Source organism: Polypterus senegalus, chromosome 13 (assembly GCF_016835505.1).
Source record: "Polypterus senegalus isolate Bchr_013 chromosome 13, ASM1683550v1, whole genome shotgun sequence".
Classification (NCBI taxonomy): domain Eukaryota; kingdom Metazoa; phylum Chordata; class Cladistia; order Polypteriformes; family Polypteridae; genus Polypterus; species Polypterus senegalus.
This window is the reverse complement of record NC_053166.1, coordinates 23,421,464-23,440,710: the sequence shown is the minus strand read 5'-3', so window position 1 is coordinate 23,440,710 and position 19,247 is coordinate 23,421,464. Positions and strand designations below refer to the sequence as shown.

The following is a 19,247-nucleotide window of genomic DNA, read 5'->3' as shown; positions in this document are numbered from 1 at the left end:
TCATTCTAATGTGTTTTTTTCTGTATCTTTTCCAATGAAAAATGCCAACAGCAGCTCCAGCCAACCAATACATCCATCCGTTAACCAACCCAATATACCCTAACTACAGGGTCACGGGAGTCTGCTGGTGCCAATCCCAGGGTGTAAGGCAGGAAACAAACCCTGGGCAGGATGTCAGCCCACCACATGGCACACACCAGGGACAATTTAGAATCGACAATGCACCTAACTTGCATGTCTTTGGGTGGAATCCAGAGCAAAAGCACACAGACACAGGGAGGACCTGGGAAGTGAACCCAGTTCTCCTAACTGTGAGGCAGCAGCGCTACCCCATGCGCCACCCCAGCTGCAAGACAAGAGAGCTTAATGATTTTCATTAAATTTTGGTACTTTAACATCAGTGTGAATAAAGAATTGGTCACCTGCACAGCAAAATTTAAAAATGAGAATGATAGATCATTCCCTGCCCCATTGTGTTTAGTGTAGAGCTTTTATAACTCATTAACCGTAAAAATATATTAGCTGTTTAGGGATTCTTGTCTGCTTTACTTATGGCAAATATTTCATTTTTGGCACTACTAAAAAAAGAAAGTTTACTTAAGAGATTATTCATGGAGAAAAACAAGTGTTTCTCTTTTGTATTAATGGTAAACTTCATTTATTGCTTCATCGATTTGAGTTTGATTTCCAGCTTGGTCTCTGCCCCTATTAAATTTGTGTATGCTCTCTATGTTTGGGATGTGAGAAGAAATAAAAGTGCCTATCTATCTATCTATCTATCTATCTATCTATCTATCTATCTATCTATCTATCTATCTATCTATCTATCTATCTATCTATCTATCTATCTATCTTTCCTTCTTTCTTTCTTTTGAGATTTACCATAATGTCATAATTTTAATTTGGTATCGCAAAAAATGTTTCCAAAAGCAATATATCATCGTTCAATGAAGCATCAACTGTTATGCAAGGACATAGAAGCACCAACCCTAAAAGTACTATCTGTTTGATGATTCACACAATAAAAGGATTCAGAGGAAAAAGAGCTCTTGTGTTATTTAGGAACTTTTATCATTTAGAATTTTGCCATAAGAAGTAGAATGTAAAACAAATATTGCATGACAATGAATTCAAACATACACAATTTTATAACAATACATTTTCAACCTTTTGCAGTATTAAAAGACGATATACTAATATTTAGATAATATGCCAAATATTTCGAGGGGAATTCAACTGAACAAGTTTAGTTAACTTTAGCTGTCCGATTTAAAGTTATCCATAAAATCACTCACCATTGGTGCAATATTAATTCCACCATCTGAAATGACGAGAGTATTTCCATTGCTGCCGACTTCTGTCATTAAATTCCGACTCCCCTCTGATCCAACAAACACAAATCGTTTGTCTGCTGTCTGGTAGTAGTGACTGTGAAACAGAGATCCGCTCACTTCTGGATAGTTGATGTTTTCTAAATATTTGCTCCTTAAGAAGTGTTCACGTGCCCTGTGGCACTGGATGGCAATTAGAGTCAGAACAGTGATTGTAAACAAGGAGGACACGGAACTCAAAACGATAATCAAGTAAAACGTAATCTTATTTCCTTCATCTTCTTCTTCTTTTGTAATGCTTTTAATTTCAGATAAGGCATGCGCTTCTGTGTTTTCAGCTGCAGTGATAATAACTGTTGCTGATGCAGAAAATGAGATGCGTCCGCTGTCTTTCACCAATATAATAATTTTTTGTATATTTACTTCAGAATCAGTCATAGCTCGACGAGTTCTTATTTCTCCTGTATATCGTCCCACACTGAAAAGTGACAGGTCTGTAGCCTCCTCCAGATAAAAAGATAGCCAAGCGTTATATCCCACATCAGCATCATAGGCTCGGATTCTTGAAATTAAATAACTCGCTTTGACATTTCGAGGAATTGTCTCTTCTAAAACTGCAGTTCCATTTGTGGTGACTGGAAACACGAAAACTGGAGGATTGTCATTTTGATCTAAGATATAAACAGTCACTGTTACGGTGCAACTGAGTGAAGGCACTCCGGAATCTTTAGCCACAACGTTAAAGGTAAAATTTTTGCTTTCTTCTGCATCAAAGGTTGTAAAACTAAACACCTGCCCACTGTCAGACATGATACTGAGAAATGGAACCATTGGTTTCCCCAGGGTTTCTTTCTCCTGCAGATGATACGTTACAATAGCATTCTCGTTCGCATCTACGTCCTCTGCACTTACTGCTAATATTGAGGCACCGGGGATGTTATTTTCTTCTATATAGAATACGTAAGGATCTTGCAGAAATCTGGGATTGTTATCATTCACATCCAACAAGTTAACAAAAACAGTTTTTTGTGATGAGAGAGAAGGATTGCCAAAATCTTTGGCGAGTATTGTTATGTTATACTGGGATACGGACTCCCTGTCCAATTTTGAGGTTGTTTTTAAAGAATACAGATTTTCCTGAAAAGATGTCGTCAATTCAAAAGGCAGGCTGTGTGATAGGATACATGATATTTTAGAATTAACACCAGAATCAAGATCTGTAATACTTATAAGTCCGATAGTTGTACCTGGCTTTACGTCCTCTGTTATTGAGCTAGTCAAAGATGTCACTTCTATAAATGGCGTATTATCATTCATGTCTTTAATTTTAATTAATACGGTGCATTCACTGCTCATAGGCACATGTCCTCTGTCTGTAGCTTTTACCTGAAACTCATAAAATGTTTTCTTTTCAAAGTCTATCAAACCCTTCACTGTTATTTCTCCATTGTAAATATCCAAATCGAACATATCATCGATTTTATTCTTCACCGAGCTATCAAATGAATAAATAATTTCCCCATTGCTGCCCTCATCTAAATCAGAAGCGTTCATTTTCAAAACAAGAGACCCTATACTGCAGTTCTCCTCTAATGTTACAGAGTACATTTCTTTATCAAAAATCGGTGCATTGTCATTGACATCAGCGATCATTACAGTAATATTCATATTTCCCGACCTGGGAGGATTTCCCCCATCTATGGCTGTGAGAGTAAATTCATATTTTGCTTTAACTTCTCTATCCAAAGCCTTCTGCAATACTAACACTGGGATTCTGTCTTTAATACTGCCTTCTTTAACTTGTAGGAGAAAAGGAAGGTTTTCACTCATTTCATAAGATTTTAACGAATTAACGCCATAATCAGGATCATAGGCTCCTTCGAGGGTGAAACGCGACCCAACAGGCGTTGATTCCCATATTTCAAGTATTTTTTTCTTTTCCTGAAATTCCGGAGAATTATCATTAATGTCCACAATTTCTATGTCAGCTTGATGTACTTCGAGCGGATTTTCAATAACAATCTTAATATTCAAAAAGCAAAGCTCTTCTGTGTCACAGAGCACTTCTCTATCAATGATTTCATTAACAAACAGAGCTCCGGTTTTGTGATTTACCTGCAGCGGCTGCTGTTTTGATCCAGAAATCAAACGAACCCCTCGACCTTCGACGTCTTTTAATTCCAGGCCCATATCCTTTATAATATTACCGATCATCGTCCCTGGTATCGATTCCTCTTGAAGAGAATAACGTAATTTTGCAAACGCATTTTCCCAAAAGCACATAAGAAAACCAGAAAGAATGAAACTCCGTTTGAAGTCACGCGATCTTCTCATCCTTAGCGTAATGCAAAAATTCTTTCCAGACAAAGGAACTCGCAGCAGTCTGATAAATAACATTTAACAAGAAAACTATGTAAAACAAAATATTCTACTGAAATCGATGTAAAGTTAGCATAGAAAAATATGAACAGAAGCTTTGTGTCTTACGGAAAGCACGCACATAAATAGGGATGGGCTTTCTGTTTTTTTTTTTTTTCTTGCACTACAGCTGAAAAAGTAGACAGCAGCGACACCTTGCGTTTCTATCTGAAACTGCGATGAATTTGACGTTTCTCTGTACAAGATTGTTTGGAGAAATGGCAGTGTTTGAAATAATCTGTTAAATATCATACAATAAAGTATAAAAACACCTCATCGTAAATCGGTTTATATATGTTAGGTGTATTTTATGTCTTAGTTCAGAAAGAGTGTTTGTAAATCATATATAATTTCATTGAATATCTTTCCTGTTTTTCCTAGTTGTATACACTTTTTTTCCTTCTTAATCTCTTATTATGATCATTTTATATAGCCGGACAAGGGACACACAAGAGAGATGATGGGTTTTAGGGTTTGTGTTATAGGGGCAACAAAGACAAGTGAAAGGATAGTGTAACATATTCCTATAAGCAAATTATAACCATATTTAATTTTAAATAATTAACAGACTACATTTATTTCAATTGTTTTCTTTGTAGTATTATTTTATTTTTTTGCAATACTAATTTAAAAAGCATTTTGATAAGGCATGTTTTCCTTTGGGATATTTAAAGGTATTTGTAGAAATAGTGAGTTAAAGTTTTTTGCTGATTATTCTATTTATCAACAACTTGGTGAGCCATGCAATTATTCTTTTTACTCTTGTTGCTGTATGAAAATAAAATATGTAATACAAAATAAATTTTGAATTAGTTCTGATAATACCTTTGTAAAGTTAATATCATTCATAAATACAGAGTGACAACATACATAAAATGTGTTCATTTTTAATGTAGAATTTCCCTATGTCCATTAATTTCTATATCCCATTTTTTCATGCTCTGGTTTCCAAGGAGTTTCAGCAAATTCTTCTGCCATTAGGCACACACAGGAACCAATCCATGGCAAGATATCATTTTGTTGCAAGACAGCTCATACCCATTTGAATATAGACAAATTTTAATTCTGAAATTAAAACAGCCCATATGTTTTAAACTATATAATAGAAAACTCAAGAAACAAAAATGCAGAAAATTCACACTCCACAGGAACAGTGACTATAGATCTTGAGTAAAACATATAATCTTGAAGTTGTGAAGCAATATCAAAAATTAGTGTATCACTCAATCTTCTTCTCCACACTTTACAATATGTAATTAAATAAAATAAATAACATAACTTTGTCAAATGTAATCAACTTTAATCAGGGGTTGAAGGATTGTGAAGAAGTAGAGCTTATCACAACGCAAGGCAAGAATCAGTGTTGGGTAGAGCATCAGTCCATCTATAATGTACACATTTATATATATATATATATATATATATATATATATATATATATATATATATATTGTGAATGCTGGCCTGGACACACACAGACAGACATCTTAAGTTCACCCAACACACTGTTCATTTACAATATTTACAATAATAATTCGTGCATCAACCCCAGTGCCTCTTGCACCGATTCACCGATTCCCCCGAAGTCCAGGGCTCACAGTCACTGTGCCTTCTCTTCCTGGCCGCCTCCAATCCTCTGCCCAGCTCTGTCTCGCTACCTCCCGACATCCACCAATGACTGGAGGGAGGCGGCCCCTTATATAGTGCTCCCGGATGAGCACCAGGTGTTCCCGGCATTCCCTCCTTGGCCACACCCCAGCATGGCGGTAGTGTCGGCTGTCCTCCTGGCATCTTTCCAGGCGCCACATAAAGTCTTCCCCCCAGCACTTCCTGGTGTGGCGGAAGTGCCGGGCTCTCGGGATAAATAGGCACTGGGGCGCTGCCTGGCGGTGGCCACGGGTCCCTACAGGGCTGGGCTTCCAAGCCCCCTACCCGAGGCCTCCTGCATAACCAGGACGGATGCCCCCTCGCGGTCTGGAGGAGGCACACGCCCTCCTCTGGTACTCCAAGGCGTCCCGGCCGGGCTCCAGCCCCGGCCGAGGACCACACGGGATAAACTGGCATCGGGGCGCCGCCTGGCGGTGGCCACGGGTCCCTACAGGGCTGGGCTTCCAAGCCCCCTACCCGAGGCCCCCAACATAACCAGGACGGATGCCCCCTCACGGTCTGGAGGAGGCACAAGAACTCCTCTCGTCCTCCTGGGCATCCCGGCCGGGGACCACAATATATATATATATATATATATATACACACACACACAATATCACATCACACTCAAAGCCTGTTTGATCCTGAACAGGTCGTGGGAGGCTGGAGCCTATCCTAGGAAACATAGAGCTCACAAGGCAGGATCAATCCCTTGGGCAGATCTCCAATTCATCACTGGTTGAACACACACATACACATCAAGACCAATTTAGTAATACCAATCCACTTAGCCTGCATGTCTATGGATTGTGGGAGAAAACTGATGAGCCCAGAGAAATCTCACCCAGACACAGGGATAACAAGTAAACACTACAGAGATGACCTGGGATGCAAACCCTGGTCTACTTACTGCAGGGCATCAACACTTCCAATATACATGTATAAATATCAATACATATTAGTAAGCATGTGATTATTAATTAATATGTGACACACCTGCAAAATTAAAAGTGCTATTCTAGAGTATTATGTATGCACTACATCCTAGCACTTATAAAGTTGCAGCATCACAACTAATCACCAAACGTATTGTTACCATCTACACCTTAATTATGGACTCCCAAACAGCAATGTACACAATGGTGAATTTTAGTGTGTCTTCATGTGGAAGATATGCAGCATGTCTTATTTCAAATAAATAACACTATGGTGATGTCAAGTAGACAAATTAATTAATTCTATTGGTTTGTGACTCATTATTTGCATTATGTACACCAGCAGACAAGAAAAGGTAAACCTGCAAGTATGAATGAGGCTGTAGTGAGCAATATTCCTTAATTTTCACCCCAATCACTCTTTAAAACCTCCAGAAAACTTGTTTTTGTATGTTTGTTTGGTGCTTCAATATTGCAAAGTTGCCATCCAGCCAAATATTATTGTCAGTTTATGAAACTGAATGTGAATTGAAACTGGCCTGTTTTGCTCATCACTGCTCGTGATACAGTGGTGTCAGGACTAAAACACCTTTCTTAATTCAAGCAAAACCAAGGCAATTGTTATACTACAGTCTTTAGTAAACGTGAAACATACTGTTTTCTTATCTCTATATGTGAATAGAATTAGCAGCTTTTGCTTTCTTGAAGTTACCATCATTGACTACCAGAAGCCAAAACAACACATTTCAGCAATCCTCAAGAAAGCTCTCCAGTGCCTATCCTTTTTTAAACAACCAAGGAAAGACAAAATGGTCTGAACAGAAATCACTTACTCAAGCAAGTGAAATACTTGAAACCAGGACACAGTGAAATCAATGTAATGGGCAGATGTGTTTTACAATATAATTTCTCATTTGTCCAAAAAAAAAAAAAAATTGATTTCCATATAGTCCCTGCATTTTTTAGATATTATCTGAAGAAGAGCAGCTCTTTCCCATGAACTTTCATTCCACTTAATTTATAAATACTTTATCATTAAATGTTTATTTCAAGTTGAACACATCATGGGGGATTATTTTCGACTCAGTGACATGAGTCAGTGCTTACAGTAAGGTAATAGATGGTCGTAAATAAAACCTATATACACACTACTCTTCCACAGATGTTTTGTAACGGATTTCTCAACAAAATCATAGTCATATCATAGTATGAAAAGAAGTCACATAGGGAATGATTTCATATATATATATATATATATATATATATATATATATATATATATATATATATATATATATATATATATATATATATATATATATATATATATATATAACCAACCAACCATTATCCAACCCGCTGAATCTGAACACAGGGTCACTGGGGTCTGCTGGAGCCAATCCCAGCCAACACGGCAGGAACCAATCCTGGGCAGCCAACCCACCACAGGACACACACAAACACACCCACACACCAAGCACAATTTAGACTCACCAATCCATCTAACCTGCATGTCTTTGGACTGTGGGAGGAAACCCACGCAGACATGGGGAGTACATGCAAACTCCACGCAGAGCGGACCCAGGAAGCGAACCCAGGTCTCCTAACTGCGCGGCAGCAGCGCTACCACTGCGCCACCGTGCCACCCACATATATACACTAGCTCTTTCAAAAGATAGGGAGGCAGTCTCAAATTATTCTTAAAACCATAAATAAGGTTAGCACCCTGTCTCTCAGATGGGGATCATCAGATATTTACCGTATTTCCTTTCACCTGCCATCTTTTTACTGTCTTTTTTTTTAATCTGTTTCTGTCCCTCTCTTGCTCAAAACATTTCTGATTCCCATTCTCACTGCTAGTTGAATCCATTTCCTAATCACCTCCTGAGTTTTCTGGAGTATTGACTTAAAGACAGTTTACAGTTCCAGCCACACTCATTTCTGAGTCCAGGAATGCCTTCCTTGAAATCCTTGAGTCACCCTTCTAGCAGCACCTGGCACCCACAAAGTTTTTTAGAGGAGCCATTATTAAAACAAAAAAACAAAAATAAAAAAATAAATAAATAAATAAAAAAACCCTAAAAAGCATATTCATCATGATATATAGTAAGGGCCATGACTTATATACTGGCAAAACCTTAAAATATATTTAACCATTGTTTTTATGATGTGCTTTTAATCTTTTAGCAAAATAATAGTTTAAAATGTTTTATATATATATATATATATTTTTTTTTTTTTGTAGATTTTAAGCTTTGTAGAGGCACTATTTGAAACCCACATTATTTAAAAGTTTTTTTTTTTTAATGCAAATGGAACAGATTTTATAACTATATTGTGGGATTTTTAAAAATTGAGCTCAGCAATTTTTCAAGTGGATTTTTAAAATTTGTTAGGACAATTTTGTTCAAAAATTCAAGAGAAACTACTTAAATCCTAAGTGATTGGGTAAACTTTGCATAGTCCTGAATTTAACTTTATAATTTTAGGGTAAATGAGAAAGTCCCTTTGTGACTGGAGACAAATATTGTTTGATTAACAACCTCCCAAATCTAAACCTAAGCCTAACCCTAACCCATGACAAACATTATATAACATAAAATAAATATAAGTTAATACTAATACAATAAATTTGGGCAACATGCCTTCCAAGAGCAGAACTGAAGAAATTGATGAAAAAATAAAGATCCTAGTCTTTGTTGTTCTATCTTTCTCACAAGTCATCAATTTGTTTTCAGAAAATGTAAAATATTATGGCTACTTTTTTTGAAATTTCACAAAATATCAATTGGTTTTCAAAAAAATATAAGGTATTATTGATACTTTTTATGAAGTATAGGATATAACTTTTGAATAGTACTCAGTAGTGATAAATAGTCTATCTATCTATCTATCTATCTATCTATCTATCTATTTACAGGACAAAAAAATAATTTTATCCCTGAAAATACCACCATGTATTCTTTAAACCCTTGAAAGCACTGATTCCTAAAGCCACCACCTGCTTAGGGCTGATGTGACATGTGGATTGGAGGAATGCTTTTTTAATTTTCACTTAAGTTATATATAATACTTTTTGGCACAAAATCACATACACTTTTAATATTTTAAAATAATATTTTAAAAAAGCTTGTTTTGGTAAAAATCTTCCTTCCAGTCTGAGATCAACAAAGCTTGATCACAACTCAGTATGAAACATGCAAGCTACATTGACTATAGTAAGTCAGTGAAGTCACAAATACAATTTTTCATTCTGTGTTCCCCAGTACATACAACAAAGTAAAAATACAACCAAGACATACTCTTGTGAACATGTTGACTATAAGAAAAATAAATTAACATTTTGTGCATAATGTTTTTGTTCTATGTCCTGGTCATTACGAAGATTAAGGTATAATAATATTATTCAGTAAGAATACGTAAAAATTACTCAGATTTGTTCAGTAACAATACGAATCCGAAATGAGTCGAATGAATTAAGCAGAATTAGAAATAATTAAAAATTTTAAATTCGTGGTAAGCAATTTTTTTTTTTTTTTTTTTGAAGGATGATGCTAGGTATTAAAGAAAGTTAAAATATAAAAGCATCTTCACTAAAAACTTGTCTGCGTTTCTGTTATGTCACCATAATTAGAATTAAGCGCAGGTTCTGACACAGTGATTCAAGAGCAAGTATATGACTGAAAACTAAAAAGTTGAAAATGGAAACTAAAATATTTTGGTTAAAATAAAGTCAGATTAAAATAAAAACTCACCGTTTCTGTCGTTTTAAATCCCGCATCTGAAATAAGCAGAGTATTTGCATTGCTCCCCGCCTCCATCAAGGAATCTCTGTCCATACCTGGCTTAATAAATACCATTGTTTTTTCAGCTGTCTGATACTGATTACTACGAAACAGGGATCCGCTCACTTCGACATAGTTCGTGTCAACAAAATACTTGTTACGTATTATATTTTTATGTCTTCTGTGACACTGTAAAACAATGAGAGTGATTATGCTGATTATGAATAAAGATGTCACCGAAATCAAAACAATTATCAAATAAAATGTCAAATTGTTTTCTTGCTGTTCTTCTGTCTTGCTGTTTTTAACTTCCGAAAACGTAAGTGCTTCCGTTTTATCGGCTACTGTAACAACCACTGTTGCAGATGCAGAAAAAGAAATGCTTCCATAATCTTTAACCAGTATCACCACTTTTTGTATAGAGACATCAGACTCCGTTATACTTCTGAGAGTCCTAACTTCACCTGTATAGCGCCCCACAGTAAAAAGTGTGGGATCAGTAGCCTCTTGCAGAAAAAAGGAAAGCCATGCATTATATCCCACATCGGCGTCGTATGCTCGGATTCTCGTCACCAAATATCCTGATTTTACACTTCTAGGGATCGACTCCTCCACAACTGCGGTTCCATTATTTGTTAGCGGGAACACCACTACCGGAGGGTTGTCATTTTGATCCAAGACAAAAACGGTCACAATTACGTTGCTGTTGAGAGAAGGCACTCCTGAATCTTTAGCTATGACGCTGAATGAAAAGCTTTTCACTTCTTCAAAGTCAAATGCTGTAAAGCTGCATATTTGTCCATTTGCAGAGTTGATACTCAGAAAAGGCACAATCGTTTTTTCAACAGAGTCATTCTCTCGCAGATAGTACGTGACAAGAGCATTTTCATTCACGTCGACATCCACTGCACTAACTGTGAAGAGTGCAGCTCCAGGGGTGTTATTCTCCTGTATGTAAAATGTATAAGTGTCTTGTAAAAATCTGGGAGGATTATCATTTACATCCAGCACGTTCACTACGACTGTTTCATAGGATGATAGAGAAGGATAGCCAAAGTCCTTGGCAATTATTGTTATATTATACTTGGGTACAGATTCTCGATCCAGTCGTGAATTGATTACTAAGGAATACAGATTTCCCTGCAATGATGGCTTAAGTTCAAAAGGCATCATCTGTTGGTCGGATAAGGTACATGCTGTTTTAGAATTAAGGCCTGAATCGAGGTCTGTAGCACTAATTAAACCGACTGTTGTCCCTGGTTTTATATCCTCGAGAAGTAAGTTCGTTAATGATGTTACTTCAATCAGAGGTGCATTATCATTCATGTCTTTAATTTTAATGAATACAGTACAATGGCTACTCATTGACATGAGCCCACTGTCTGTGGCCTTTACGTCAAATTCATACAGTTCTTTCTCTTCGAAATCGATCACACCTTTAACCGTTATCTCTCCAGTATACATATTCAGCTGAAAGAGTTCGGTGACTTTAGATTCAACTGATTGCTTAAACGAATAAATAACTTCGCCATTACTGCCTTCGTCTAAATCTGATGCTTTTACTTTTAGAACCAGTGTCCCCAAGGGGGCATTTTCTTCTAGCGTAACACTATATGTTTCTTCAAGAAAAACCGGTGCATTGTCATTAATGTCACCTACCGTTACACTGATATTTATATTTCCAGATCTCGGCGGATTACCCCCATCAAAGGCTGTCAACAGAAAGTCAAATGTTTTTTTTATCTCTCTGTCCAAAGCTTTTTGAAGAACTAAGACGGGGATTTTATATTTCTTGCTGCCTTCTTTTACTTGCAAAACGAAATGCTCGTTTTGAGTGAGCTGATAGAATTTCAAAGAATTCGCTCCTGAATCCGGATCATAGGCCCCATCTAAAGGAAAGCGCGACCCAACCGGGGTCGATTCTGGAATTTCCAAGCTTACGTTTTTGTCTTTAAAGGCAGGAGAATTATCATTAATATCTGTAATTTCAATTTCAGCTTGATGTATTTCTAAAGGATTTTCGAAAACAATTTTAATTGTAATGAAACAAGCCTCGCCTCTGTCACATAATACTTCTCTGTCAATGATTTCATTCACAAAAAGCACTCCGGTGTTGTGATTTACCTGCAGCAGCGGTTGTTTTGGCCCAGAAATTACACGAAATCCTCGACCTTCAAGATTTTTAATGTCGAAGCCCAGATCCTTTATAATGTTTCCAATAATCGTTCCCGTCTTTGACTCTTCTGGGAGAGAGTAACGTAGGAGAGAAAAGGCATTCTCTGAAAAGCACAAAAGAAAGCCCGAAAGTAAAAGCATCCGTCTGTAGCCATGCAGTGTTTCCATGGTTGTTTTTATCACATGTACAAAAGCTCTGACATTTGCACAGAATCGTTTTAATTATACAATCTGTAAATCCATCGTTTCTGAATCCTCTTCATGAAATTAAACAGTAGGCCGGTAAGCAGAATAAACAAAGAGAAATCGTCTCAATGCTTTTGTAGACAACGCACAAAATAAGGGGTAGAGCTTATACTTTATTTATTTATTTTACGCTTAAATGTTGCAAGGTTGGAAGGCAGTGACACCTTGTGATCGTTTTGGAAATTACAATGGAATTTGTACATAAAGTGTAAGTGTAATGAAATCAAAATGAGTACTTTAAAATTAATATATCAAGTACATTGTTTATTTCAACAGACATGCTTCAGTTTTCATGTATTTCTTTGCAAAGTACTTTATTTTAAACTGAATGTGCGATAAGAAAATGAGCATGAAACGTAATACTGTATGTATTATAAAAACTGTATTATATTTGGATCAATTTATTTATTTTGGTATTCTCTATATCAAGCAATACTTGATACCCAAAAATGACTTTGCTAAAACAGGATTTTACGTTTTTTTGCTCAGTACTTCATTAAAGCACTTTTGACAGCAATTACAGCCTGGATTCTTCTTGGGTCTGACGTGACAAGTTCCACACACATAGATTTGGAGATTTTCTGTCATTCTTCACAGCAGATCATCTCAAGCTCTGTCAATGACCCAAACAAGTAAAGAAGATACGATCTGAAGGCATTGTATTGAACAGATTAGTGGAATGATATTAATGGTGTGATATAAACACCCTTTCCATATGCCATCCTTCCATCCCCATTCATTATCCTAACTACAGGGTCACGGGGGTCAGCTGGTGCCAATCCCAGCCAACACAGGGTGTAAGGTAGGAAACAAACCCTGGGCAGGGTGCCAGCCCACCGCAGGGCATTTGCCATATGCCAATACACATGTTTAATGTATAACATTAATTTCTGAATTTGTGTTTCTATTGAGAAAAGAAAGTAAATACTGAAAAATTCCGGAAAGAATACATCCATTTATCAATACATTTATACATATTCTGTTCTTGCTAGCAACAACAAGTATATGAGATCTTGGTGGGCAGCACTCAAAACAGGGAGATGTTGTGTTGTATCCCTGGACATAAGCGGACATTGCTGAACATAAATGCCACAGTTGTTTCAATGTACAACTATACTTTTGTATTTACTAAGGTATAATATTCATTAGTTTAAGTAAGCAGAATATTCAATACCAGGTATCACTTTAGAATCATAGTGGCACAATGGTAGTTCTGCTGCCTTGCAATAAGAAGACCAGGGTTTGTGCCCCAGATTCTCCCTGCGTGGAGTTTGCATGTTCTCCTCCTGTCTGTGTGTGTTTCCTCCGGGTCCTCAGGTTTACTCCCACATTCAAAAGACATGCAGGTTTGGTGGACTGTCAGTGCTAAACTGACTGTAGTGTGTGGTTAAGGTGCATATGTGTGTGCATGTATGCCCTGCAATGGACTGGTGTCATGTCCAGGGTTTGTTCCTATCTTGCACTCTTTGCTAGCTGGGATAGGCTCCAGGAAACCCACCCTGTTCAGGTCTAAGCTTGTTAGAAAATGACTGACTGACTTTAGAATAATAGATACAACATTGATAGATAGATAGATAGATAGATAGATAGATAGATAGATAGATAGATAGATAGATAGATAGATAGATAGATAGATAGATAGATAGATAGATAGATAGATACTTTATTAATCCCATGGGGAAATTCACAAGTGCTCTTTTCTTTAGTAACAGCAAAAAAAATTAAACACTACAGTTTATTTTCTCTTTTTGTTTTCCTGTTATCATTGTGATTATTTTTTCAAAGGGAAGACTATGACAGATTACCTCAGCCCTTATATTTATCAATGGTATTAATCTGCCCACCACATTAGATGCAACTATCAATTTAGATGTGTTAGGGGCTATGTCTAACAGTATAATGATGGCCAAGTTGTGTAGGTCACTGAAGAAGACTCTTCTACAGATATAGGTGCTGATGGACACATGTTCTAACACCTCAACGTGTGGCACTCAGTTCCTCCCTAAAAGAAATCTGATTGTTACAGTCGTGTAAAGACAATTCAGGAATATTTATAGCCAACTGCACCATAGCAGTTGGCATTAACTTTAACAATGTTTTCATCAAATGAAGCCTATAACAAGCTGGATCTGGGTAGTGTAAGAAGTAGGACCAGTCTAAATGATAACTGTGGCAGAAATCCACAGTTGAATTTTTAAACCAGGAACATCTTACCAAGATAAAAAGACCTTCTCCTGTATTTTTTGTCTAAGTGACTAATTCATTTTCTTGATTGTGTTGTACCACCTGTCAGTGGAGGTAATCCCAACTCAAAACTTGTGTGAATTTGTCTCTTTGTCATCAGAGAGTGGTAGATGGCACATTAATGGTCTCAAAATCTTCATTACTATAAGACAGTAAGAATTTTATCAAGACCTGTAAAGCTAAGACAATACTTGATTTTGGCAACCATTCAGAGCATGTTTGATTGTTTATGCACATTTTTTTCATAGACTCTTTGTGGCAGGATGATGTGGTTTAGTGTAAAAAGTTATAATTAATTAGCATAGTGAATGGTGGCAAATTTCCATAAAACAAATTGAGGCCCAATGTCTCTGATAAGTTGTTCTGGGGAAACATAAAGACTGAACAATCCCATTAACTTCTTGATGACTTTGTTAGCCACTGTGGAACACACAATAGAAACATCCCGCCATTTACACTGGATGTGCTGATGATTGTGACCATTATTGTTTCAAAACAGTTTACAAATCCACACTCATATATGTATGTATTTCCAAAATATATTTCTCAAACAAGATCTAATGGTATTGTGATTCTAGCTTGTAGAACCTCTTTTGTGTAGTGCTCATTTTGGACATTTTCGTCCCTCCAACAAAACTCCATCCTTCCTTCATCTAATACGGCGGTTCTCAACCTGTGGGGGTTTGAAATAACAAAACAGGGGGTGCGAAGATGTGTAAAAAGAAAACAAGAATCGAAAATATGAAAAATACATCTACTGAAACCAAAACAAATTAACTTCAACTACATTCTGATAGCAGAAAAATAAATATAGAGTTAGATAAATGTAGATAAAAATTAAGTATGTATAATTAAACTTGTAGCGGTGTATCAGCAGCAAAAAATATAGGAATACATTTTATTAGGGTTTAAAAAAAACATTAAGGGGCGCGATTAAAACTGTTATGAAAACTTGGGTCGTAAATACTTAAAGTTTGAAAAACGCTGAGCTAATAAAATGCCATCCACCGTATCTCAATATTCTGCACTGCCTCAGAGTCTATACTTCCTCCTACCAATGCCAACATGGCATCTTCCCTTTAAACAAAACTCCTCCCCCATCTAAAAAAACCTGCTTTCCACATTTTGTTAGAGGGAGGAGGATATCCTAAAATGGACACAAAACATTTGATTTTCCTCTTCATATGTGTAACCATAGTATCTTCCACATAGCTATCAAAACTAGGTTCATGCAGTCCCATTTACGTGGACAATGCCAGCATAACTTGCAAGAAGCCCTTAAACCACAGAATGACTTCTTCAAAAGAGGTAGGCTTTTAATTTAGGTGTATGTCCCATTCATTCTTTCTGTGATAACTAAATAGGGAAGAAAAAAAAATCACTGTCAACAGACAGCTGAAAGCAAATAAATTAAACACCAAAGTATTCCTAAAGGAAGTGGAAAATGAAGTTAAAACAAGATGGGTGTTCCTGATTTGACTATGGGAAAGTTATACAATATATATGTAAGTTGTTTGTTGCATTGAAGACTAAAAAACACCTGGGTCTGAGGAATTTTAAGTAAAATAACAAAATACATCATTTAGCGGATCATTATGACAGTTTTTTTTTAATCATTGTTAAAGGTTTTTTGAATCATTATTGTCACACATCTGCGGTGGGTTGGCACCCTGCCCAGGATTGGTTCCTGCTTTGTGCCCTGTGTTGGCTGGGACTGGCTCCAGCAGACCCCCGTGACCCTGTATTCAGATTCAGCGGGTTAGAAAATGGATGGATGGATGGATGAATTATTGTCACACATACAGTACATATTACAGTGAACTTTCTACCTGCTTAAATCTTTACAAAGTATATTTTGGCAATCCTTTCAGATATATGTAAATATTAATAATAATAATAATTATTATTATTATTATTATTATTATTATTATTATTATTATTATTATTATAGGAAACATGCCTAATGACTGGAACATTGTCCATATCAGTCCACTCTACAAAGAGAGATGAAATGAATCCTAGTACAATACCATTCTTATAATTTCTGAACAAGTTTGCAAACTATCATCAGAAATAAAGACTAGTATAAAGATAATAAACCAAATTATTGCCTGATAACACAAGGGAAAATGTAGCAAAACAATCTGGAAGACGTTATTTTATTGAGGGAGTACATTTTAAGTGACTAGTGAGTTTAGAGACTAAACTTAAAAATTGTGAGTTTTATTAACATTTTTAATGAATTGCCCACACTATATACCACCACAAATGCTGAGCTTTTTAATTTGGACAGACTCTAAATGATTGTTACCTATGGGAAAATCGCATACCTTAATATAATTAGATTTAAGTTGGAAAGGTTTGAAAATATATTACTGCATATTTTTGTGTAAATATAAAGCTGCAAATAATGTACTCAGGCTTCTTCATGTAAACAGTTGTTTTTAGTATAAAGACTACAGTCTTTTGTGAATTAGTAAGTGTAGACTAATAGTTAAGGCCATAAACTACATTTTTAGTAATTCAGACCCTCACATTGTTTCCTTAGCGTCTATGCTCAAGTAAGTCTATTAAACAGCCAGTTCTTCACAAGTAAACAATGAGAAAGCACAAAGCATAAGACACAAAAATGAAATTCTACTGCCCTTCTTAGCCTTTATTTGTGTATAACCTTCTCTTATTATCACTTGGGATCACTGCACTCACATGCCCACTTCTCATGTGAGACACCAAATAGTCTCATCTTATGGCCAGATTTCTCTCTCTCTCTCTCTCTCTCTCTCTCTCTCTCTCTCTCTCTCTCTCTCTCTCTCATGACTTTGACTTCTTCATATTTAAACCTATTCCCCTCTTGCCAAGTGACTAAATTGCATACAGAGAGTGCTTTCTTCAGCAGTACCTAATGTCATTGGAACCTGGAGAGCCCAGGAACCCGTAAAATGATAGGTTTCCAAGCTAGCCTCCTTACCACCTTTACTTTTCTCTTTGGCGGTAGACTTCTATTTGCCAATCTGCACCTGAAGGTATCCTGGAAACCTGCAATTTGCATATAAACTGTTTTCTTATCTCTGATTGTAATGTTAAACTGTGTTCTCCATACTCTACAATATTCTGGAGACCTATAGTACACAGGCTGCCAGCCTTTCTTTCTTTTACAGATACCCGTTATTCACTGTTCATGTAAATCTCTGCAACCTCATAGCCACCCAATGATTTCCTACATTGACATTGACAAGTTGCTTTGTTCCCTCCTGTGTGATTGTCTTTCTTGTTTTCTTTATTTTTATTGTTTGTTTGCTCTCTTTCAACTTCAGCTTTTCTATAAGTGTATTTGTATCTTGTGGTCTTTTGTTAAGGAGTTTATTTGACTTCGGTCTGGTATTTTAACACTTTGCCCTATTCTTGACCTTGTATCTGCTCTTTTGGCATCCTTTTAGTATCTGAAAAAGCTAAAATGTGCTCCTAAGAACACTTTACAGCTAAGATCTTTACCCGCATTGCTCACTATGACTTTGGCATGTGTTTCGGAGTACTCAGTTCATATTTGTCTGTCTTTTATTATCTGTCAGTTAACTTTCATTTTGCTTCTTGTACTTTTCTTTAGATTCAAAGTAGAAGTAAAAGTTCACATATTTCATGTTGGCATAAATGTATACAAGACATAACTAGGAGAAAGAACTGGAAAAAAAAAAACTCCTCAGTTGATATAGAAGGAATTCAAGAAACCGACATTAATGCAAAGGCTAAAAATGTTCACCAATTTAAAATATAACTTAAAACTGTCTCAATAATACAGGTCAAGAGTATAATAGTGTATTATGATCAGCAAAAAGTATCACATATATGAAAAAGTAATTATTTGATGCAATAAGTTAGTACTTTCTGATAAATTCAAATACATTGTTAATCTTAAACTTAAAAAAATAATTACAGTAAGCAAAGACTTTCTGGGATTTTAAAACCAAATAAATTCTCCTGAACAGACATTTGTTTAAAGAAGGTAGAGATTACAAATGCAAACACTTAAAATTCATGTTTAAATGAAATTCTGAATGGAATTTTAACTAGCAAACAACATACAGTACCACCATTTACAAAAAACTTAAAACAATGGACATCATTAGCAAATAAATGGAAACAGATTAAAAAAAAAGAATAAAGTACCTAGTAAGGTATGTTTGTACAGCATAAATGTGAGATTAGATATTAAGAATTGTGTTTTATTAATATGCTTGTGTTTAATTGTGAAACAAGAAAAAATAAAAAGAGAAAGAACATATTATTATTATTATTATTATTATTATTATTATTGTTGTTGTTGTTGTTGTTGTTGTTGTTCTTGTTTAACACATGGGGGTGTACAGTATTGCAGAAAGCTTTTTTACACAATACATTAAAGATGATTCATTGAACTAGAACATGCTATTGTGGGAAGCAGTGCAAAATTACTTGAGGTCAAAAGTCTC

At 36.0% G+C, this 19,247-nt stretch overlaps 1 protein-coding gene across 11 annotated transcripts in view; it reads right to left on the bottom strand.

The window, feature by feature from the left end:
- LOC120542147 (protocadherin alpha-C2-like) overlaps positions 1–19,247 on the bottom strand; it is a 503,189-nt gene that overhangs the window by 386,469 nt on the left and 97,473 nt on the right. Inside the window, exon 1 of one of the 11 annotated variants that reach the window (XM_039774355.1) lies at positions 10,087–12,509. The exons of 9 other annotated variants lie outside the window; for them this stretch is intronic. In XM_039774355.1, coding sequence (XP_039630289.1) covers positions 10,087–12,459 — 2,373 coding nt within the window. In that variant the 5' untranslated portion in view covers positions 12,460–12,509. Of the gene's footprint in view, positions 1–1,295; positions 3,853–10,086; positions 12,510–19,247 lie in introns of those variants that run through there. One more of the 11 variants, XM_039774338.1, reaches the window with a different exon arrangement.